The sequence below is a fragment of the Aspergillus foveolatus genome, assembly GCF_047715535.1.
Source record: "Aspergillus foveolatus strain CBS 279.81 unplaced genomic scaffold BDW70scaffold_11, whole genome shotgun sequence".
In the NCBI taxonomy this organism is placed as follows: Eukaryota; Fungi; Ascomycota; class Eurotiomycetes; order Eurotiales; family Aspergillaceae; genus Aspergillus; species Aspergillus foveolatus.
In genome coordinates, this window is record NW_027396075.1 from 440,472 (window position 1) to 462,925 (window position 22,454).

General features: G+C 48.7%; 9 protein-coding genes across 9 annotated transcripts; 5 read left to right on the forward strand and 4 right to left on the reverse strand.

Annotated features, from left to right (window-relative positions):
• Positions 1 to 148: 148 nt before the first annotated feature.
• On the reverse strand, positions 149 to 4,068 carry BDW70DRAFT_166070 (putative Chromo domain protein Chp1p). The gene is made up of 4 exons (XM_073741897.1): positions 2,518 to 4,068; positions 1,519 to 2,442; positions 1,141 to 1,472; positions 149 to 1,076 (listed from the first exon to the last, which is right to left on the reverse strand). Exons 1-4 carry the CDS (start codon positions 3,841 to 3,843, stop codon positions 548 to 550), a joined length of 3,111 nt encoding a protein of 1,036 aa, XP_073598308.1. The 5' UTR covers positions 3,844 to 4,068; the 3' UTR covers positions 149 to 547.
• A 161-nt stretch (positions 4,069 to 4,229) lies between these two features.
• Positions 4,230 to 5,817, forward strand: BDW70DRAFT_131864 (Rab family GTPase). The gene is made up of 5 exons (XM_073736064.1): positions 4,230 to 4,259; positions 4,358 to 4,514; positions 4,571 to 4,973; positions 5,028 to 5,108; positions 5,172 to 5,817. The coding sequence occupies exons 2-5, from the start codon at positions 4,494 to 4,496 to the stop codon at positions 5,297 to 5,299; spliced, it is 633 nt and encodes a 210-aa protein (XP_073598309.1). The 5' UTR covers positions 4,230 to 4,259; positions 4,358 to 4,493; the 3' UTR covers positions 5,300 to 5,817.
• On the forward strand, positions 5,275 to 5,886 carry BDW70DRAFT_13063 (uncharacterized protein). Its single transcript, XM_073735845.1, has one exon. It carries the CDS (start codon positions 5,474 to 5,476, stop codon positions 5,849 to 5,851), a length of 378 nt encoding a protein of 125 aa, XP_073598310.1. The 5' UTR covers positions 5,275 to 5,473; the 3' UTR covers positions 5,852 to 5,886.
• Positions 5,887 to 6,236: 350 nt separating this feature from the next.
• On the forward strand, positions 6,237 to 7,573 carry BDW70DRAFT_131865 (putative mitochondrial carrier protein (Rim2)). The gene is made up of 3 exons (XM_073736065.1): positions 6,237 to 6,424; positions 6,492 to 7,218; positions 7,285 to 7,573. The coding sequence occupies exons 1-3, from the start codon at positions 6,303 to 6,305 to the stop codon at positions 7,489 to 7,491; spliced, it is 1,056 nt and encodes a 351-aa protein (XP_073598311.1). The 5' UTR covers positions 6,237 to 6,302; the 3' UTR covers positions 7,492 to 7,573.
• A 174-nt stretch (positions 7,574 to 7,747) lies between these two features.
• Positions 7,748 to 10,623, reverse strand: BDW70DRAFT_148631 (ribosome biogenesis protein BRX1; the record flags this gene model as incomplete). Its single annotated transcript, XM_073738893.1, has 4 exons — positions 7,748 to 8,842; positions 9,040 to 9,191; positions 9,515 to 10,329; positions 10,391 to 10,623. 4 exons carry the CDS (start codon positions 10,621 to 10,623, stop codon positions 7,748 to 7,750), a joined length of 2,295 nt encoding a protein of 764 aa, XP_073598312.1.
• Positions 10,624 to 11,496: 873 nt separating this feature from the next.
• On the reverse strand, positions 11,497 to 12,852 carry BDW70DRAFT_131872 (ketohexokinase). Its single transcript, XM_073736066.1, has 6 exons — positions 12,743 to 12,852; positions 12,289 to 12,685; positions 12,056 to 12,214; positions 11,945 to 12,006; positions 11,782 to 11,892; positions 11,497 to 11,725 (listed from the first exon to the last, which is right to left on the reverse strand). The coding sequence occupies exons 1-6, from the start codon at positions 12,787 to 12,789 to the stop codon at positions 11,548 to 11,550; spliced, it is 954 nt and encodes a 317-aa protein (XP_073598313.1). The 5' UTR covers positions 12,790 to 12,852; the 3' UTR covers positions 11,497 to 11,547.
• Positions 12,853 to 15,634: 2,782 nt separating this feature from the next.
• On the forward strand, positions 15,635 to 16,477 carry BDW70DRAFT_157921 (uncharacterized protein; the record flags this gene model as incomplete). Its single annotated transcript, XM_073740435.1, has 2 exons — positions 15,635 to 15,772; positions 15,821 to 16,477. 2 exons carry the CDS (start codon positions 15,635 to 15,637, stop codon positions 16,475 to 16,477), a joined length of 795 nt encoding a protein of 264 aa, XP_073598314.1.
• Positions 16,478 to 17,087: 610 nt separating this feature from the next.
• BDW70DRAFT_157922 (uncharacterized protein) lies at positions 17,088 to 19,162 on the forward strand (the record flags this gene model as incomplete). Its single annotated transcript, XM_073740436.1, has 2 exons — positions 17,088 to 17,189; positions 18,656 to 19,162. 2 exons carry the CDS (start codon positions 17,088 to 17,090, stop codon positions 19,160 to 19,162), a joined length of 609 nt encoding a protein of 202 aa, XP_073598315.1.
• A 39-nt stretch (positions 19,163 to 19,201) lies between these two features.
• abp2 (putative ARS binding protein Abp2) lies at positions 19,202 to 22,397 on the reverse strand. Its single transcript, XM_073735918.1, has 2 exons — positions 21,395 to 22,397; positions 19,202 to 21,345 (listed from the first exon to the last, which is right to left on the reverse strand). Exons 1-2 carry the CDS (start codon positions 22,040 to 22,042, stop codon positions 19,651 to 19,653), a joined length of 2,343 nt encoding a protein of 780 aa, XP_073598316.1. The 5' UTR covers positions 22,043 to 22,397; the 3' UTR covers positions 19,202 to 19,650.
• Between the last annotated feature and the right edge of the window lie 57 nt (positions 22,398 to 22,454).

Below are 22,454 nucleotides of genomic sequence, written 5' to 3' on the forward strand. Positions count from 1 at the left end.
TAGCGTTCTGTATACTTGCGTTCAGTATGGCCTGTTTCTAGTGATTATGAGATCACATAAATTCGCGGTTTGATTCCTGTGTAGTCCACATGGATATGAAAGTGATATTTTGAATGAACACATCTTATTTGATTACTTCTTCAATAGATTACTGTTTCGATGTATTAATTAATGTCTATGAGCAATAAAAAACATATTATAACCTGCGGAATACATAAGATACTGCCCAGTTGGGCGTGAACATACGACATAATAATAATTGGCCGCTTACAGAAGATGTTGCCTGTGCAGCCAAAACTGAAGGTACAACCAACAGTTCGTCATAACCCAGCGCCCTTTCCTTTTGAATCTGAGTTTTCTTGCATCAGAAAATAAACGCGCGAGTATCGCTCTCAAAGTTGTTCCTCTTATCCAAATACAGTTTTCACTGGTGTCGCTGTACTGCTATGCCCTGGCATGCAGCAGTCCATCCGTCATTTAAATCGTGCTATCCTCATTTTCAGGAGACTCCCGCGTCAACACTAGATATGATAGGACATCCATTTTCTCACTGATACGGCTGGCCATACCTGGACGCGAACTGGGGCGCAAACGATACAGATTGCTGTTCAGACAGCGGAGTACCCAATGGTCTTGATGACCGCGGCGGAGCCGGCGACACAGGTGTGGGATCCGTCGAAGAAAGAGCTGATGACGTGCCCTTGGATAGCCGTTCTTGGATTAACTCAGGCTTGACATTATGGGAATGAAAGAACTCCTGGTAACCACTGACGGTAACGTGTTGCCACTTCTTCCATCTTTCAAGAGGCTCCAAGGCTGTGATAATATAATATCGGCGGAAGCGATGGGCGTGAACTAAACTGTAACCGGCAAAAAACTCGCCTAGATGGTCGGCGTTCCGTTGCTCCTGGGTGCAGTCTTTGGGAATCTCTGGTGAGTCAACTGCCGTCCGAAACCCGTATTTGGGGAGTGCAGGTGGAGAGATTACGACGCCTTCCCAGCTTTCGCAGCTAGATAGAAGATTGTTGGTAGAGCAGAAACCCAGTTGTTTGACCAGGTGGTGTATTGCTAGCCACCTGATGTTCCTTGATTAGCGCTGAGCCTGCAGTGACACTGGAAAGTGGATAAGTAGGTACACACCGGGATTTCTGTGAATCATCTGCGAGCTTGATCTGATCCATCAGCCAGTTCAAGATATTGGGGCGGAGCATTATTTTCCATAGTCCTGGATACTTCTTCTTTGACCACTCGTAGAACCACTGCAGGATTATCATAGCAGCAACCGGTTCGCGGACAATCAGGTCCTCGGTCAACAGAAAAATTCCGCCATGTGGAAATAGCCGCTGGACATGTAGTGGACGATCAACGTATTGGATCGGCTTTGAAAGGGACACCTTCCAGAAACCGGTCGTCCTGCGAAGCGTCTTTTGGAGTTGAGGAACCTTGTCATATTCGACGAAGGACTCATGAAACTGCGGTAGTGTTAGGGCAGTATGAAGTTAAGCAAGGAGGACATACAAGAACAACGCCATGCATATTATTCTCGTTAACCATGGTCGTAAATCTTTCCCAGTCCACATTGACGCTATTTGAGAATAAAAGACGGGTGTGGATCCTCAAGAATCTCGTTATTAAATCCTTTTCCTCTTTGACAACTTGTGAGTCCTCAGGGTACCATACGTAGAACACCTTTGCCCGTTGGGCTTTTTTGTCGGTCCCACCAATAGCTGCTAGTTTCTCAAATGTGATACCGAATCCGTTGAGAAAAAGTTTGCTCAAGTCCACGCGAGCCGCACCTGACTCTGTCCCACTGTGACCTGGTGTTAAAGCCTGGGTGGGGTGAGAGTCGAGACCCATAGAGTCGGCAGGCGTGAAACAATCTATCATGTTCGACGTGTTGGTTGAAACTTGGATGGACGAACTCAACGATGGCGCGTGCCTGTTCCGAACAGGGGATATATTGGTCTGAGTTTGGGCCATGGCCGAGTCCAAAGCCGGAGAGGGAGTCGTATTCGGAACATTTAGCGTAGGAGAGGCTGTTGATAACTGTCCAGTACTCTGCCGTGCAACGTCGAAGTCGCGAGGCGGTTTCTGAGGACCCGAGGCAGTGATTAGCGTTGACTCACGGTGGCCAGTTTTGACCGTGTTATTCACTCCCGCTGAGTGGTAGTAACTATATTGTTCGCTTATTCTCAACAACCTGTTAACTGGTCCTAGAGTGTCTCTGAGAGCAAGAGTGAGATACCCCCTAGGCTGATGTGTATCACCAAGGAAACTGAAAGGGGAAGAGCCGGGTGGATAGGCAACCAGCACCTCCTTGGAGCCGATATGGGCTATTGCAGCTTTATTCTCGCTATAAAGTGTTTTAGCTGCTTTTTGGATATGCGGTTCAGTGTCGTCGAACCCTTCGATCCAGCCATTGGCGTACTTGGTGTTTGTCATCTAACAAAGGTTGTGTTAGCGAACCTGAGGCAATATGCTGAGGGGACAAGCAAAGCTCCTCTTGCGAGTACTTACACCAGAACAAAATTGTTCATATTGATCCAGCGAACATAGATGCCGAAGCCAGATATCGATTTTGCCTTTGTTATACTTTGATCTCGTCCCGAGAATTCCCGCAGTATACTGAGCTCCCATACCACATATTCTAGCATCTCCAAGACATTGCTTATCTGGACCAAACCAAAGGGTAACGAACAATTCTCCTTGGTTCCACCAGCGTCGGGGGTTTGAGTGCGGAATATGCCTCGGCCTGAAACTAGGTCTCCTATCGCGAAACTCCAGTTCCATAGGTGCCCTGGGACCAGATTTGGCGGCCACAACACCACGCGGTTCCGTTGGGGGAGTCTTGAGGTTCGATTCGGCTTTTGATGTTTTTGACTCAATTTCGGCAGATACACCACTGCAAGTGCGCTTGGCGACCAGGTCTTGCTCAGACTCAGAACCGTCCCAAATGGCACGGTCCAACCTGAGTGACGCATCTGGGGACTGTGGATGAGGGTGAGATAATTGCGGGGAGTCTAGAGCAGACGCTGACCCATGTTGTTCCAGGCTGTCATAGCCCGTACCAAGCGAACGAGAATTGCCCGGCTGAGTTGCCTTCACCGATGGCATACTATCCCAGTCAGATGGTCGCCTTATATCGACTTGACTGATGTGCGGCATTAACTCCTTATTCTTTGCGCGTTGATTACTTTTCCATTTCCTGTAAATGGAATTGAACGGCTTTCCCTCGTCAGTACTCAAGACCTTGTTGGGCCGCGCAGATTTCGGGGCCGATTGGCTGTTTCCAAACAAAACCGGTGGCAGCGGTCTTGGAGCCGATGAGCGTGACAGCTGTCGGGCCGAATGGATACTATCTGAATACAGAGACCTAGCTGGACCTGGAGGTCGGCGAGCTGAGGCAGTTGAAGCCTTGCGGGAAGTGATCCTCTGTACGGTCGGAGCGTCTTTAGCAGCTGTGTGATTTCGCATTCCTTGTGATGCAGCAATTTTTCGTCTCTTAGCTGCTCTTCTGCGCTTTCTTTCCTGCTTTTCCTCGTCCAATCGACGACAAGTTTCCTCCCAGGTAGTAACATCAAATGCTGGTTCCTTGCCTTCGGCAATTCGCTGCTTCTTCTCCTCCCATTCGAGCAACGTCTCGCGGACATTGTTGAAATTCTCTTTGGGCTCCCAAGTACATCGATGAATATCGTAGCCATCCCATTTGACAAGGTATCTCATATCATCCTCGGCAAATTCGTACTCCGCCAGAATGGTGTCAACAAAGTACTCGGAAGCCTGTTCACTCTCGACCGTGGACGTAAGAGAGATATCATCATCGCTATCACTGTCCATAGCCATTGTTTGATTGCACGCCGATAGACAACAGTCACCAGTTGAGCAATTCAGAACTATGTTCAGCTGCCAAAGTGAATTGACCTGGAGAACGTGGAGCACAAGATTAGTGAGAACATCACTCCGTACAGCAGAGTACAGTCTACTAGCAGTGCCACGCGAAGAGAAACACAAGTTTCAAGAGTCAATTTCAGTTCTCGATTTGCTGACGGAGTCCATCCTTGTAGTGCGCGTAGTTGTCTCCTTGACCATTATATTTCGACTATGAATCTAAAGAAACATTGAGACGGGCGGGGCACGTGACCCACTCGCTAGCGGGATTCGGGGCGGCCTACCCGCTCGGCTCCTGCAACGAGGGCAAGCAATTCATCCATCTGGACTCTCCTATCTTTGACGTCTCACTCCCCTTGCCAGAAAGCCCTGTAAGTGATCACTAGCACCGCTTGCTGCACGTTCTTCATCTTCGGTTCACCCTGGACGCTGCCTGGTCCGTCGACTAACTCTGGTTTGCTCCTCCTAGAAACTCAGCATCCGCCCGTCTGTTGTCAATTCCCGCTCCCCAGCTGCCTACTTCCGCCACGTCGATTCTCGCTACCCCTTAACAACCTTACATCTTACCTACAGCGGAGCTCTCTCGGTCTGTCTAACTGTTCGTTATGGCTAACGACGAGTATGATGTGAGTTCTAGGCGTCTTTCAGCCAAAATGAACATCGCTAACTGGCTGCTACGTAGTTTCTCTTCAAAGTTGTCCTCATCGGCGATAGTGGAACGGGCAAGTCAAATCTGCTATCGCGCTTTACCAGAAACGAATTCAATCTAGATTCGAAGTCTACTATTGGTGTCGAGTTCGCGACTCGTTCCATCCAAGTGGACTCCAAGACGATCAAGGCTCAGATCTGGGATACCGCTGGTCAGGAGCGTTACCGCGCCATCACATCTGCCTACTATCGGGGTGCTGTTGGTGCGCTTCTCGTCTATGATATCAGCAAGCATCAAACCTACGACAATGTCAACCGGTGGTTGAAGGAGCTCCGCGACCATGCCGACTCTAACATCGTCATTATGCTTGTTGGTAATAAGAGCGATTTGAGGCATCTCCGAGCTGTCCCCACGGAGGAAGCCAAGCAATTTGCCAGTGAGTTCTCCTTGCACGCTTGCATGGCTTGGCTCTGAAGCTTACGCTCAATAGGCGAGAACAACCTTTCCTTCATCGAAACTTCCGCGCTGGACGCCAGCAACGTCGAGCTTGCTTTCCAGAACATCCTCACAGGTATAGCTCCAGTTACAGACATTCCAAAAGACGCTCTCTGACCGATATTCTTTTATTTTGTAGAAATCTACCGCATCGTGTCCAGCAAGGCGCTCGAAGGCGAATCCGGCGGAGCCTCTGTCGGGGAGCGTCGTCAGATCATCGATATTGAGAAGACCCAAGACACCGAGAACAAGGGAGGATGCTGTTAAACGGCAACAATAATTTGCGGTTCTGGCCCCCACATGCCAACCGGAACGTCTCTTGAATTTGTGATGACATAATCGAATGGTCTTGACTTTTCTTTTGCCTTTTTATTTGGCCTCTGCGAAATGATACACAAGAGGGACATTGTTGGCAACGGCATATGAGTATATGAACATTCTATGGCGATGTTTATTGGGCCTGACACCGTCCCTGAGACACGATTATTCTGTCACTTTCCACTTTGCTTTCTTCTTGCCCAGCCTTTTATTTTATCCTTTTTTTTTACCCTCGACTTGATGAAAATGATATCTCCACACCCATCCGTCTGTTCAGCCTTTTCTTTCTCGGACTTGTTCTCATCACATTACAACTCGTGTCGACCTTGCGACACTCTATTTCATCTCTCCAGTCTCTGGTCAAGTTTTCAGTACTCATGCTGGCGTCCTGTGAAGTGGCTACACGGTTTGTATACAGTTATATTTGTAGTTATTTTGCCAATTATACTTATATCTACACCTGAAAACCACAGAGCTCATATTACTTATGGCAGTGAGTGAATCTTTTGGGACGGACCAGGTACTTAGCACTGAACATGCGATAAGTAGAATCTCGCGCCAAGATCAATGCTAATCTGTCTCCGCGAGTTGAAATATGTCTATTTATCGATATGAGCCGCCAGCGAACAGTCAGTAACCCAGCTCAGCCATTAGCGGCTACAGTGCCTTCTTTAATAGCATCTACCGTTCCTGAAAGCTGTCCTCCATAAGAATTAGGGCCTGTGGAGTGGTGCGTGACTATGTTATACGGAGCCAAAATCCAATGGCAGCTCTGGAAGCTCATCTTATCTCCGCAGGTGATTACATAACCCATATTCTAAAAATTCTGGACCGTTTCGCCTTCAAGGTTCGTCCATTGTAATTTTATGGATTGACAATCTCTCGTCTTCTTGCCTCTCGCCTCAACCTTTCTGCTCGCAGGTAGCTGGCAGCCACGAGGCAACCCTTCAACATGCAGGCCATGCGCAACGACTCGAAAGACGCAGCTCTGAACGCTGCTGTACCGGAAGGGCCGATCTCTCCTCCGCAAGTGCAGCAGACAAACAGTTCATGGACGCACTTGGTAGCTGGCGCGTGAGCATTTCTTCCATTTAGCTCATCCTATTACCTGTCTCTTATCATGTGTGCTAATGTATTCCAGCGCTGGCGGCATGGCAACTGCCCTCCTCACATCTCCCCTCGACGTCCTTCGAACACGCCTTCAATCCGACTACTACCGCTCCCAGCTCAAATCCACCACAATTTCTTCACACACTCGCTTTTCCCTCGCCCGTTCCTTCATTCAGCATTTTAGCGAAACCTTCGAAATTCTCTTTTCCATCCACCGCGTTGAAGGCTGGCGCAGCCTGTTCCGCGGCCTTGGCCCCAGTCTCACAGGTGTGGTCCCGGCGACAGCAATCAAGTTCTACGCATACGGCAACTGTAAGCGCTTATACCCGGAGGTCTTTGGTCTGGATAGAGATGCGACCTCGACACATGCGCTGTCCGCCGCCACCGCGGGCGTTGTGACGGGGACAGCGACGAATCCGATCTGGCTGGTCAAGACGAGATTGCAGCTTGATCGGACACATGTAAATAGTGATGGGACTACGAGACCGCCGCAATATCGGAATAGCTATGATTGTGTGAAACAGGTTATTCGGCAGGAGGGTGTCAAGGGTCTTTATCGGGGTTTGGCGGCGAGTTATCTCGGGGTTATTGAGACGACTTTACATTTGGCTTCGTATGAGCGGATAAAGGTCGCTGTTGCGCGACATTATGAGCGGAAGGGGAAGACTCAGTCTGGTGAGGTTACGCAAGGCCTGATTCTGAGTGGGTCCGCGGCTGTATCGAAGCTTATTGCTGTGCTGATTGCTTACCCTCATGAGGTATGTACTTATTCTTTTCGTCCCTATTATCCAGTCTGAACTGGTATTCACTATTTCCCCTTACAGGTCCTTCGAACTCGCCTCCGACAAGCGCCGATGGCCGACGGGCGACAGAAATACACGGGCGTCCTGCAATGCCTCCGATTAATGGTCAAGGAGGAAGGGTTTGTCGCACTGTACGGTGGTCTGACCGCGCATATGATCCGGACGGTTCCTTCGGCTGCGATCACGCTGGGGACGTACGAGCTGGTGCTCAAGCTACTGAGCGCATGATGATGCACGTCGTAGTGAGACGATGAAAGACGACAACTGTATAATACGACTACTTTAGATCATCGATCATGTATTATAGATAAGACAAATTAGATGGCTTGTAATAATATTATAGATACCCTACTTTTTGGAGACGTTTCTTGCATTTTTCGGAAGTGGATCCGGCTGTCAAGGTTTTGGTAGGATAACAATCTTTCTAAGCAATCGGAATCGTCCGCCGGTTTATTCGAGTTCAAAAACATAGATCAGCAGAAAACTAGTTACACGCGATTCCTAATTCCCTCTCCGCAATCGCAACCCGAAATTCCTCCAAATCCTCGCCCCTCTCCTTAATCACCCATGCCAGTGTATCTCCAAAAGTCTCTCCATTATCACGAAACCAGTCCCCAAGAGAGAGCACGAATGTTTCAACCTGCTCTTTCAGAGAACAATTCTCCCGCAGCCAGAGGATTTGCCCAGGGTCAAGCTTCATCATATCCTGCACGACGTAGTAATGCGGTATTTCATCTCCCCATCCCTCCGAGCCAGGCTCATGGAAGATATCATTCCGGAAGCGCGAGCGATATTTGGCAGAGGAATTGCTGAAGCTAGTGTAGTGAGTCAGGTGGAAGTATTGGTCATGGTCGGTAGGAATGGGGCTAGTGTCGTGAAAACTGTAGGGTGTTTGGGTGTTGGATATGGGATAGTTTAAGTGGATATTGAAGGTCAGCTGGTAGTTGCTTTCCGGATAGCGCTTCCGAAACTTCCGTTGGATGGTCCCGTTGCTCGGACATATGTGGTTCTGAACGACGTCGCCAATGACGGTGCGTATATCCTCGATATCCGCCAGCTCGGACGTGGTCCAGTTGTGAAGGAGCTGTGCACGCTCAACGACAGTATTCAGCAGATTTCTGCTATATCGATCGTACTCGCGTCTATGGAACGCACGATGGTATAACCAGAGCCGGTAGATAGCACGGCGCAGGCGGAACTGCTCCTCGTCTGTGAGGGAACGTCGGTTCTCATAGTCGAGCTTCCATTTCTTGACAGGGTAGATTGTCGCCCATTTTTGTGCGGCTCTGCCAATCTGAGCAATCTGTTTGAGGAGGGATGCTGTGAGGGGTGCTGTTCGGAACAGATGTGCTGGTTGGCTGGTATTATGCGTGGCTATCTGTATGATATCATCAACAGGGCCAAACTCCATCTCTGCGGCATCCATGAGGATCGGCAGCTTGTTCGAACGATTAAAGACATCGTGAAATCTACGACACGTTGCTGCCAGATTGATGACATCGGAGATCGTATCGCATGAGCGGAATATGTGAAGCAAAAGCTCCGTGGCTAGGAACTGGAATGACATGGTTGAAGGTGACTCTTTACCAGAGGGGTAAGCAAAAAGCCGCGACTAGTTCCATTACCATCAGCAACTGACCTATAATCGTGTAATCTCTTGGATATAGCAAGAATGGTTAGTGATTCGAGTTGTCGATTTAATTGCGAGTGGCAGCTTCGCTGTCTCAGTGAACCAGCTGCCTTCTCTAAAGATGTATGACTCTTTTAAGTCGCGACCCCGGCGTTGGGGCTGTCTGATGGGTTAGAAGACTTGGGCATTGTCAAAGTACTAAGAAGCATATCAGGAAGATAGAATTGAGCTCCCTGCAGCCACAGAGGGCTATATTGCAAAGGTGAAGCCATGACGGCTGAGAGTTGAAGTTCAGGAGCTTGGGGCGAGTCCAAGCTCCTTATTAACTATGGTTCCTATCGCTTATCTAATCGACCGCTGGCACAACACATTCACTTCACTCTCTGAACGTTCATTTGCGTGATATTGGCCAAAGGCGTAGAAAGCCAATGTCTAGGGCCAGGAGTTTAGCATCATAACTTTTGATTATGTCAACCAGAGACGCCTGATAAGGTCATGAACAAGAATCCCACGCATATGCATCCTTCAGGATATCAAGTCTAAGAGTACAACGAACAAAGACAATAGAAGATCCAAACAATGGCGCCAATTATCCGAAGAGCCGCCGAGTGTCAAGAGCACCCGGTTTTCGCTCGCCTTGTCCCAAGTGCAAGTTTGACCGCTTGGCCAGCCGCTCGGTTTGTACGTCTCTCCGCTTCGCATACCGTGCAGCCTTACTGATCCGTATTTCGCGACGGACTTGGTTCGGGCTGACGAACTCTTTGTTCTCGTAAATGACCGGACCGCCAAAGCTGCCTTCCAGGATAACGATGGGGGTGAGGACGAATCGAGGGCCAATTTCCACAAGAGAGATCTCTGGACCGTCCTTGGGGTTGTGCGTAGGCTTTTCGGTCACCTCTTCGCCATCCTTCTTCTTGTTTCCACTTTCCGACTCTCGAATTTCATAAACCCGGATCCAGATCTTACCGTCGACACCGTAGATTCCGATAACACGGTCGATGAAGGGCTTCATACCCTTGACGCCACGCTTCGGCACACAAAAGACGCTGCGGAGCATCTCCCTAATCAGTCCCCGGTACTCGTTGCCTGGCTGGCTCATGACAGGACCCTGTTCATCGAATGATTTGTCGAAAACAACGATACCCCGACCACCCTTCAAACAGTTACCCGCGAACCCGGTGTTCAACTCTGCCATCGTGTGCAAGTTGTTGACATGGAATTTGACGGTCGGGCCGTTAGGAGGCCGTGAGAGCCACAGGTATAGATCTTGGCCATTCTTCTTGGCCTCGAGGAAGAAAATCACGTTGCAGGAGTGGAGGTCGGCGAGGGAGTTCAGGAGTAGATTGTAACCGGCTGCCTTCTTCCTCGAATCCAGCTTGCTTTCTTTGTGGGTGTGAGGAAGTAATGAGGTCATATCATTGAGAAGGTGCCGGTGACTGAATTTGAAGACAATTAGTTATGCGAGATTTGATATGCATATTGCTGTCGCGGACTTACCGAGATGTAACACCGCGCGAAGTCAGCATCAGCACACGGGTCTTGGGCATCATTCCAGCGGCTAGCTGCTTCTTTGCTGCGTCAGCCGTGTTTTCCTCATCTTCATCGCTATCGCTTGTATCGTCGGCATCGGCGAGCATTTCCTCCATCATAACGTCTTCGTCATCCTGATCATGCTGCTTCGTAATGTCGCGAGACTTCCTCTTGGACACTGCTTTGTATACTGAAGCCATTTTGAGCAAAAATGACTAAAATGAAGAAAAGACCAAATTGTGCTTTGACAGCCAGCGAGAGCTTCGGCGAAACAAAAAATTGCGGGCAGAATAATTTTTAGTTGACCGCCTTTGATACAGCATGTAAGTCACGTGATTACAGTATCTTGTCAGCTGGAGGAGAACTCTCCTTACTAATCAAGCATACAGCACCTCGGTCGACCTTCCATACCTCCATTATTATGGAGAGATCAACATACCTCCTGACGATCAGGAGAATTATCATAATAGCTATAAAATCTCTATACAGATTGTAGATAGGAGATTAAAGGCCTTCAATTTAATTTTTTCGTTGCAGACATTGGTCACATGACCGAATCGGCGCTAGAAACCACCTCGATAGTCCACATATCTACTTAGATATACTATATTGAGCGTCAAACTAGACGTAATTACCAGCAATAGCCGTCGAATAATATAAAAGAATGAAGGTCTTGTTCTTCCAATCTAGCTCTATAGGTCGGTTTAGATACATAAGAAATAATAAGTATCCTAGCCTAATACGGCAGTTGGAAGAAACATAACTTTTGAACCGTGGAAATAACAGAAGTCTCTGCATAAGCATCGGCGAGCCGGAGCTTGCAGTTCCGCTATCCCAAATAGGAAAGTTCCATATATGACTAGCTGTCACATACGGTCGACATACTATAACCAGGCAAGCCCGCCCCGAGCTAGGGCCACGGCATTTAGCCTACTGAATAACTACACTCATCGAGCAAATGCATCTCATATATAGATATATGGGTTAAATGGACATTGTTATGTTTCCAGGCATGAGGGCATATCCCAGATCCTAAAAAGTGTCTATCAATTGGAAGATATATACATCTTTTGATCATCCTTCTCCATACTCGTTGCGCATAGTTTGTGGCCCAGAAAACCTTCTCAAAGGCCAGAAAACGGTTCAAGAACTCTTCCAAGGTTACTAAAGCCTTCCTGGGCTACTTTCGTTCCCGCAAGTCGGTTCGCTATGCTCAGCTTCTGCGAAAGATCCCAAGCATCTCCCTTAACAGCCAAACCGTACAACATTCCGGCTATAAAAGTGTCTCCTGCACCGATAGTACTGAGATTTTGTCAGCGAGTCAACTCGAGCAGGCGATGTAGTCTTGGCAGACATACTCTACAACTTGGAAGCCCTTCGGCGTGTAAGCTGGACTATGTACGGCGTTCCCAGCACTAGGTTCAAGAGCCGCAGCTCCATCTTGTCCCCATGTGCAACAAAGAAGGGTTCTTGAGACTTGGTTAGTTACCGTACACATCATTGTCCGGGCAGTTGACGTACGCTTTGCCCAACAGAGATGATTGCTTCTCAATACATTCTTTCGCTGATCCGTATCCATTGGCCTTGGGAGTATCAGTACAGCCCTAGTTGGATATACATGATCAGCCTCACCTGTGCCCAACTCTTGGAGTAAAAGACTATGTCAGCCTCTTGTGCGAGTTCTTGGAGCCCTTCCCGCCCAGGCTTCTCCACCTCTACACTGATCTTGATACTCGGATAGTGTTCTCGAATATGGCGCATGCAAGAGAGAGTCACATCCGGTATCCGGCCCTATGTGTCATCGCATAAGCTAAACATATACCTAAACATATACATCTATATCTAAGGCATAGGAGTTTACACACCTCAAAGTGATACCATCTGGCCTCCGTGCCCAACTTATCAGCAATTTGAATAAATTCTTCCAGCTTCATCTCTGGCAGCTCATTATAGTTGACAATTGTCCTGCTGCCTGAAGCCTGACTCTTGATTATATAACTGGAAGCCGGCTCCTCGAACTCCTGACGATAAATGCAGTGATTAAGTGACACGTGAGGCTCAAACGCATCTCGGATCTGCTTTGAAGCAACCGACGTCTGTGCCGGAAGAACGGCAATAAGACTCAGCGGCGTTTCCTGGCCAAGCGAGGCTTGTGCTACGAGCTGTTTCAGCACTTCCAGCGTGTTGGTACAGTTACCTCCACGCCGACGCAATATGCTCGTTGCTCGTAGCTTGTCATCCTCTCCAGGATAATGGGGTGTTCTGATCTCGTTGTGAGCGGGTCATCGAGGTTCTTCAGGTTGGAAGAGATTGACTGACGTCAAGATTGTATCGATATAGCATGCCCCTACTGCGACCAAAACCATGATGGACGAGCAATCCACTCTGAAAAATAGACAGAGCTAGCTGTGGTAGACACTTGATCCAAAGTGTTCCAGAGACTTGCTATACGTAACGTTCCGTGGACGAGGAGTTGTTGGTTTGCATCGAAGGGATGGTGGGGCAGCCTGACCCACCACCCATGGGTTAGCTAGTAGTATGTTGGAATCTACAGCAACATATAAAGATCGTCAACTGCATATCTTCTGCTTTACACTTTGCAATCACTGACCGACATACGCTCGCCTTTGGGGAAAAGACCGAAATATACGGCCTCTCGGTTTGGCACCAAGTTTTAATCAACTCACGAAAAACGGAGCACAGAAGCAACCGACCATAAGCCTCTGAATCGCCGATGGCAAATATCAAAGACAGTAAACCCAAATCTTCTTGTTGCAACATCAGCCCAAGCCTTATTGAGGCCTGCAAGACGACTATCTATACGGTGAAAATGGAATGTCGTGGTCCACTCCCTGACCGTTATTATCGCACTCGAACTTGAAAGGTACAGCTGCTGCGTTCTCATGGGCCATTTTTAGGTTCCCCAGCAAGCCAATAATATATATATATTTATATATTTTGGCTGGGGAGTCTTAATGGTTGGATTACCCAAAAATGAATCTTCAGTGTCAATGGTGTGAGAAGTCTGGAGTCGTGTTTTGGTCTGCGATGGCATTGGACGACAAGTATTGTTGAGAACGTGCTTCTTCCGCAACGGCCTCTCTACAGAGCTTGCTCGTGGGCCTTGGGTGGAAGACTTTGGGCCTTGCTTCCTTCTATGGCGATTCTTAACTTGTCCGTCGCTTTTGTGGGATAATGCGTCAGGTTGTGGCTCTTGGTCATGTTTCCGATTCATTTGTGAAGAATGGGCCGCTTGTTGAGTGTCGAGCTTTGGAGGAGAGGTATGAACGTGTTGTTTGTGATGATTCTGAGAAAGAGATAGGTTTGGTCGATCTGGTCTGGCTCTGTATGCACGAGATTCGCTTCTGGCCCTTGTCCGACTGAATGAAGCGGCGTTCGGGAGTAGGCAGTACACCATCTCTACCCATCAAGATGGTGCAGGTGTATCCGGACTCGCCGGAGCTTCTCAAGCATTTATTCCGCATCTCGTGGCTGAGAGGGTGTTTGGGAGCTTGACGAGTCGTCTGCACGGCGGGCTCGTCCAAAATAAGGTTGATAAGGCCATGGTTGACACCCTCTAATTTTCTCGTCTGGAATTATCAGCTTGCACTCTTATGGTCTCCGGAGGCTCTGTATCAATCGGATACAGTTTTTTTGGTTCGTCTTCCAGTTCACGGATAAATGTGTTACATGGATAACAGCCATACCTTGCGACGAGGTTGTGGATATGCGAGTATGGTACCTCAAAGCCACGTCAAAGCAAATGTTGATCCTCAAGTACATCAAAGCTGCTCAAGATTTGCCCCTGTGATACTCGACTGGAAGAAGATTGCAAAAAACATAAACTTGTCCTGCTGAAGATACCAGACCAGCGGAGCTTGGGCCGTGAAGCCACCTCCCAACTGTCTGTCATTTGCATGGCCTAGACTGAAAAAAAGATATAGGACTAGCTATATCGAATGTGGTAGTATTGGGCCTTTAGGCAAGGAGAGAGGCGGCCAAGGTTTGCGTGTTATACCCAAAAGGCTCATCCATTATGCGCCGCAGTAGCACACGTGACGACACGCAGAGCACGACGGTTGTTTCCAGACATTTGACAAAGAGAGGAAAGTAGTTCTTATCCGCCACACCTTGCGAAGGGCCGCACATTAGGAAGGAAGATCGGCTTCGGGAGCTCTGAAATGAACCTTCACATATTTTCGATCAAGTACCGGACAGCCCATAGAGCTGACAATCCTTCTAATAAGAGAAGATGATTTAGTTCTTACCATTGAGGTTAGTATTCTGTTTGTTGTGTCCCGCCATAAACTGAAAAGCACGGGGCTGAGACATGCGCGGTTGTTTGGCTGTTGGCATGCTCTGTTGCGTAAGGCAAGGCAGACTAAACACCAGGTTTCTAGACCACCAAATTCTAATCAGCTCCGTAAAATATTACAGGGAAAGACGCATGACTACGGATTAGTATAAGCCTTTACCTACAGAGTCGCCTGGATTTGCCTTCCATGTCATATACAGGAGAATCGTTTTTAAAACCTAATCACATGATATATGCAGATAGCCATGCCCTCCAAGCAGATCATTAGACAGCCTGCCAAGTGGTAGTTCTCGCTCCTAGTGGTCTTGGAGTGTAGCACTTCAAAGGAGCATTAGCTGAAGTGTTTCCGTAAGTTGCCTGAATTCTTGATGCTGTTGATTCAGGGCAAGAGAATGCACGTGACGTCGAATAAGTCGAGCCCAAACTCAAGGGGAGAGCAGTGGGTTCAAAGTAGATAACAAAGACCATTCCAAGATTCCATGATATTCAAGAACAAGTCCTTGGCCGCCTGTGCCTGTGTCCGCAAGTGTTGCTAAAGAGTCGGGTGGGCCTGCGTGGTGTGCCGTTTAATATGATGGCTGCCATTGACTGCACCTAAGACATGCAGCACTCAGCCTTTCAATCCAACTAGTAAGAACAAATATCTTCTTGGCTATCTGTCTCATTGGGCCCAAGAGTTCCAGCAGATGAAGCTCTCTGCTCTTTTCTTTGTTGACAGCAAAAACTTCTACCATTGAGTCACCTTTTTTATTAGGGTTCATTACCAGGACAGACAGCATATATAGAGAGCTGTGCGGCCAGGTGTGTTTCCATCTCTTCCACTGCATCTCACTGAGAATCATCTCAGGTCAAACCCTGATCTACTCTCTATTTAATCTCTTGCTTTCAAATTCACAATGTCTCCTGTCAAGGATTCCTCCTCTTCCGCAAAGGACTCTGCTCCCATCGTTGTTCGGCGGAGCAAGGCCATGCCCATCGACAGCCCAACAGCCAAGTTCCTTTACACGATCATCAAGCAGCTTGACCTTAAAGGCGTGAGTACCCCTTCTGTATCACAATGCTGCTACGCTAATCAGAAACAGATCGACTGGGGTCTCGTCGCCTCGGAGCTCGAAATCTCCAACGGCCATGCCGCCCGCATGCGCTACCACCGCTTCCGAAATCAGATGGAAGGCTACCAGCCCCAGCAACGAAAGCGTCCAGCAAACAAGTCATCCTCCAAGGCAAGCACAGGCTCCTGCAAAGCAGGCTTACAAAAGGGGTCGTCCCCCATGCGCTCGCCCACGCCCCCACCCATGACCAAGACCGAACCACCCGAAGAGAGTCAATGCGGACCAAAGAGCCCGTCTATTAAGCCTGAGCAGCACGCCTCCGGCCAGCAAGTACCACGCCTTGCTACTATCCCGCAGTATGGCTCGCGTATAATTTCTGCACCGTATCCGCACTCACAGCGGCACCCACACTCGGCGGCATTCTTGCCTTCCATCGCTACCCCGTATCACTATCAAATGCCTCCGTTAACTCCTGAGCTGAGAATGTCTTCTTCACCTGCTTATTCGTCCACGCCTCCTTATCCACCAGTCCCTGTGTACGAGACGGGGTATCGTTCACCGGTGGCCTGGACGCCTGTGAAGGCTGAGCCAAGGACCCTGCCTGAGGAATATAAAGGGTTGGAAATCGCGGAAACTTCGATGGTGAAGGAAGAGGTACAAGACGAGATTATGATTCGCAATGACTAGTTGAGGAGCTTGATTCTATGCTACTGGGTTTGGTATAAGACATTTGTTGGCTTTCTAGGTATATTGGTATCAGAGATATCATTGCTGGACATCTGTAGGGTACGTTATACCATCGAATTTTGTTTATTTTTATTTTTATTTCTTCTGGATCTATTGAACGCAATTCAACCGGAGTTTATTTGAACAACAATAAAACTACAAATAAGAGCCTGAAAAGAGGCAAGCTACAGGGCTCTTTGCTCTTCGGGTTGGCTTGGCCTTCCCTCACACTGGACCTGAATGGTAACAGAAAGTTCTCTCGCTTCGGAAGTCTTGCCGAAAGACTTAACTAGGAAACCTCTCACTCCGCTCAACTGTCTTAAAATCAGTACTCTGGTCTCCTGTTATTGCTTCCCTTCATCTTCTTTCCCCATCTCAGAGCCCTCTTGTTCTCTTGCTCGAAACTTATTTCCACACCCACAACTCAACAAGATCCTCCATTTACTCACAATTCAGTCCGTTTATTGGCAAGCTCAGAGATTATCAAGCACCTCCTGCGTACCTTACTTGATCATCAACTCACATCTACCATCTCCTTACCATCACACCCTACCATCAACTTTCATCCACTATGTCTTCCACTACCGAAACCGACGCCGCCGACAAGTCCGCGGTGTCCAAAAAAGACGCCGTTTCAAGTTTTGAATGCCTCCAAAATATCCTTGACGACGTGGTAAGGCAAGACTAGACAGTCAGTTTCCGAATCTCGTCCGACCCAGCCAAGAGTAGCAGCTAGCATCAACCAGGTCGACCTCGCAGCAGCCACCCAAGCCTGCAGTACACCAATTTCAACGCCAGAAGCGTCGGTAATTGCTCCTGCGCCTCCTGCAACAAACACTGTTTTACCGGCCTCGAGTGCACCATAGCCAGTCCCAACGTTAGCACCGAGAAGAGGAAGGCCATCGGCAACGAAACTATAAATAGTACAATAAGGATGGCAATATTTAGTAGCACTGCGTTCTGCTAAGTGTCATCCCAGCAGATTTAAGGGTCCAGGTGATGGTAAAAGGCGCAAAGAAGGGTGCGAAGGACTCTGCCGCCGAGCGGGTCGCCACGCCCGAACCTCTTGTTAGAGCTGAGGACAATTCTGGCAGATTGAATAAAGGGAAATTGGCCCTGGTGCTAGAACTTTGGTCAATGGTATGTTGACTGTTTGGCAAAGTGCTACAATCAAAACAGTAGTCGGGCAAGAGTCTTCCATAGCGGAATACCCGAAATTGCATAATAGGCCATATCGCGGGCATTTATTTTTGGGATAGAACCTTTAAACTCAGGCATATAACTTGAATGGTTCTGGCAAGATATGGCTCAGGTTACTGAGACCGATACGATGTCGATTTGGTCTTGCTTTTGCGTCCTCGTGAGACCTGGGCGTGCAATTTCAGAGGAAGGGCATTTAGGCGCCTCTTGTTAATCTAAAGGGACTTGTTAATGATTTTAATATCTTTTCGGACTATACACTCTCTATTACTCAGGACGTGACAGAGCGAATGAACCAGTGTTCTAACATGAAATGCTGTGAACCCTCTTATGATACCACCTTTACTCACTTTTTAACAAGAAGTCTTAAATCAGTCAAAGAATGCAGGCAGAAGGAAATAAAAAGCCATCTCCTTTGCTCAGTATTTGAATGGTCATACTGTTAACAGTACTCAGAGTGTTAGGCTCCCAAATCCTTCTCTTTACCCTTATCATAGCATCTCACTCATCTCACTTCTCTCAGTTCTGCTTCTAATTTACTAGTCCTCTTTAACTCTCCTCCTCAAACATTCAGAAGCCCTTCTTTGTTCAGCTCCTTCAATTCTCTTCCATACCACTACCAAAACTTCAATCTCAAGCACAGACATATATCTTCCTGCCAACATACGTACGTACTTACTTCATCAATTATATAAGACGACAGCTACAAACCAACAGAACGACCCAGAAAGCAATCAAACAAGCACGTAATCAAGAAGCCAAAATGTCCCTATCTAACGACGACCATGTCGTTCTCCTCCTGAGCTGTATTCAACACTCCGATATCCAAAAGGTCGCCAGAATACCCTCACATCCCCTCACCCTCATGCGTGACCAAACCAGCTGAAATTGACACTATAAAGCTAACCGACTCGAACTAACGTCGATTTTACTTATTAGATTGACTTCGCCGCCGTCGCACAGCAATGCAACATCACCACTTCAGGAGCCGCGTACGTATCCCGACCTCATAAAGCCCTTATCTCCAACCTTTCCCCGGAAGAAGAGGAAACCGAACTGAAATGCGACAGTGCAAAGCGCTATCAACGCCTTCTAAAAGCCCATCGCGAAGGAAAAGTCACTGCTGGAGATAACGGCGCCTCTGCTGGGACCGGCCCCAGTGAAGTCGACCAGGGCCAGACCCAGACCCAGATCCAGATCCAGACCGCAAGCGGAGCGGCGAAGAAAGGCAGGAAGCGCAAAGAACCGGCTCCTAAGGAGGACGGTAATGGCGACGAACCTGCTGCGAAGAGGAAGAGGGGGAGGCCTCCCAAGGCTAAAGCACCTACGGAGATAGCAGCTGAAGAGGGGGAAAATGGCACTTCTAAGGAAGAAACCGATCAAGCGAGCAATACTCATAGGGCTTTTGGTGAAGATGAGACTATGGATGAGGACGACGAGGCATAGAGCACACATGTTGATTGGTTTCTTACCTATGTTCGCTGTGTCCTTTGCTCTCGCTTCTGGAAAGGCAGGAATTGAGGAAATAATCAAGGGCGGGACAAGCTATCGCGTTTGAAGGCAGCTGGAACGTTGGGTTTTCAGCGATCTTCAACTTTCTTTCGCTTCTCTCTCTTTATTTTGTTCATGTGCAACATTCTGTTCCTGACTCTTACCTACAATAAGGTTCATACAGCGCTGCCACAGAAGGATCGAGGCAGACAGGGAATCTGACCATTTGCATCCATTCATTATGATTTGGACTCAGTGCAATCGTAAAGTAACATTGCTTAGTGGGTATCCAAAGTGAGGGGAAACGAAAGGAAACAGTAAGCCATCGCGAAGTAAAAGATTTTGGGTATATGGCAAAGTGGGAACATGACAGACATAAAATAGGCCAAAGATAAAAGTATACAAAGTATGGATCGTGCATGGCAGAATATGGCGAAATAACCCTATATGTCTGCCATGACAGACTCCAGGATCTTGCGCTTGTACTGGGACAAGGATCGTTCCCTTTTCTGCATTTGTGCGCGGAGCTTCATGTACCGCTGCTTCCAGGTCGTTTCGGTTACTGCGCTTTCTCCGTCATCCATATCATAATCAGCGTCTGTCAAGCTCTGTAACTCAGCGACGCTATTATCCAACTCGTCGTTCTGACGCGGGATATTGTCAATTGTGCCCGCGCTTGGGCCTGTTGAGGTGTTGCCGCCAACGTTGCCGATGTGTAGATCCTCAAACGAGACACTATTCAAAACGCCTGATCCATGCCTGTGATCCAAAAAAATGCTGTATACGGGGGCTACCGGGGCCTTATTCGGACTGCAGATTCCAGAGCTACCGGCATTTCTGTCTTTGCGCTTGATGTGCACCTTTATGGTGCTATTTATCGTCCCTGGGTATCCGAAGTAAGGTCCCAGTCCGAGGTGTAAAGCTGATGCTAGAGCAGCAGCACCAAAAGGCAACTTAGAATATAAAGCTGTCAAGTTCGTCACTACTACAGATGCTAGTGCCTGCCCCTCTTCGGGACTTAAGGGAGTCTGTCGCCCAGTGACCCGTGCTCGTAGTAGTTCCGCCGAGAGTGTCCGTGTCACGTCGTCAGGACTTATGGTGGTGCTGAGAACGCCACTTCGATTTATATGAGATGTTGTGTTTGTGACGACTGTGGCACTAGATCCTTCCCCTTGAGAGGCCGCTGCTCCGTTATTTGCGGCGGCCGGTTCGTTGCTCACCCCGTTTACGAGTAATGTAGGTGGAGTCGCGAGCCTAACAGGGGCACCTGAATGCTGTGGAACTTGTAGTTGGAGTTTATTTGGCTTGCCATTGGTACTCAAAGGCGTTGGAGACTGGTTGTATTGGGATTCAGTAGAGTCTTGTTGCAGGACAATGGAGGGTGAGGGTCTCATCCCGGTACTGTGGGAATGAGAAGGATCTGAGCGATTGGGATTGACGGGAAAGGACGAGAATGGTCCAGATACTGTTCCCCTGTTCGGAGGCCTGCCGCGCATCTTTCCAGTAGACGAGGTTGTAATGTTTGGCCACGCAGATGAGACAGCGGGTCCGTGTCGCCTTTTAGCACGAGATTTATCTCCCGAAGATGGTGTCACCGCAGATCGTGGTTCTGCAGACGAAAGGAAGACGTCTGACGAATGGTGCCCTCTCGGAATGACTGCCGACTGCGGATAGCCAGCAGGAGATATCTCACGATCGAGACCCTTCCAGCGAAAATCCTGCCCCTGATGAGTACTGGACGCGTCTGGAGGTGCATCAGCTGGAAATGAGGACGCTGTCATCCACGGGTCATTCGACTCTATATCATCTGGGAACGCGCTGAAAGGGATAGCACTCTGCGGGAATGTGTGAGAATGTGCTGCAAATGTGCCTGCGTGAAATGAGCCAACAGATGTGTCAAGCTGCGGCCTCTTAAGGGCCCTTTCGCTTAAGTTATCTTTCTCCTCTGCCCTCTTTCTCCCCCGTTTTGGTTTCCACTGAGGAACAAGAGCTCGCAAGGCGAGATCCTCCTCCAAAGGAACTCCATCACGGCTATCGCTGACAACAGCGTTGCTGGACGGGAGTTGGGTGTAGTATGAATGCGGATGACCAAGACAGTATTCAAAAAATGCGTCCACGTGCATCGCGCGCATCCAACGCTAGAGAACGATTAGTTGCAGGAACAAAATATGCGCGACGTCCACATACTTTAAGACGCACTGCGTATTGCTGAACCTTCTGAGTGCTTTGTTTCTTCTCCATATCAGGCGGTTCCACCCCTAACTCAATTGCCAGCTGGATCCACGTTTTCAACTCCTTGCTATCTAGCTTTTTTATCAGCTCCCATAGTGTAAATATGCTAAAGCTCTTCCCGTCACTGCGGGGAGGAGACCGAAAAGTCTTGCGTAACTCGGTCGAATCGGTGGAGAGGGGCACGTTGGGATTGCAAAAGAAGATGAAAAGGACGTAGGCATCGTCAATATTTTCATCCGTGATTTCGCGAGAAGGCAGGGAACGAACCTCCGCCCGGTCTATTTGATCGCCCATCTGTTTCTGGTGCGAGTTGTCAAATACTGGAGGAGACATCGACGGTCCTGAGCGCACCGTTGGTCCTGGTGGAACAGCCGAGCGCGCGACAGTAGGCGACGATTGTAGACTACGGGGAGTTGCTTTGCGCTGGACCGGGGGAGACTTGGAGATGGCCATCTGGGAACTGGCGCTACCAATGGATGAGGCGCTCTGCAACCCAGGCTCCAGGGAAGCAGGGTACCTGGCATATTGCTGAATTACCAAGGCGGTCCCGCCTAGGTCATTCCGTTCAGGCTGACTGGCCATAGTCGGAAAAGCGCCCTGCATCGCGAACGACGATTTCGCGACAGACGAGCAAGCTGTCGGAAAATGATAGTTGAGGGCTGAGCGTATATATGCTTCATAGAAGATAAATCAGGGCGCATGAGGAGCTTCGGGTAGACGATCTCGAAAATGATCTACGGCAAAGCGCTAGTATCAGGTTGTGGCTGAAGTGTTGGGAGCCAGGACCAGCCTGGACTAGGCGCATGAGATGATGATGTTGGGAGATATATAGACAAGAGCGAGGATCATGCAGATGATTTAAGTTGTCAAATTGATCATCACAAAGGCCCAAGGGGTAGCAGTCCGCCATGGCCCTGGACAGCAGATGGGGAAGAGGGGAAGGGAGGGTGGCTGGAATTCTGCCGCTTTATCGACCTGTACGAAAGGCTACTAGTACTTCTAGGCTTGGGCTTAG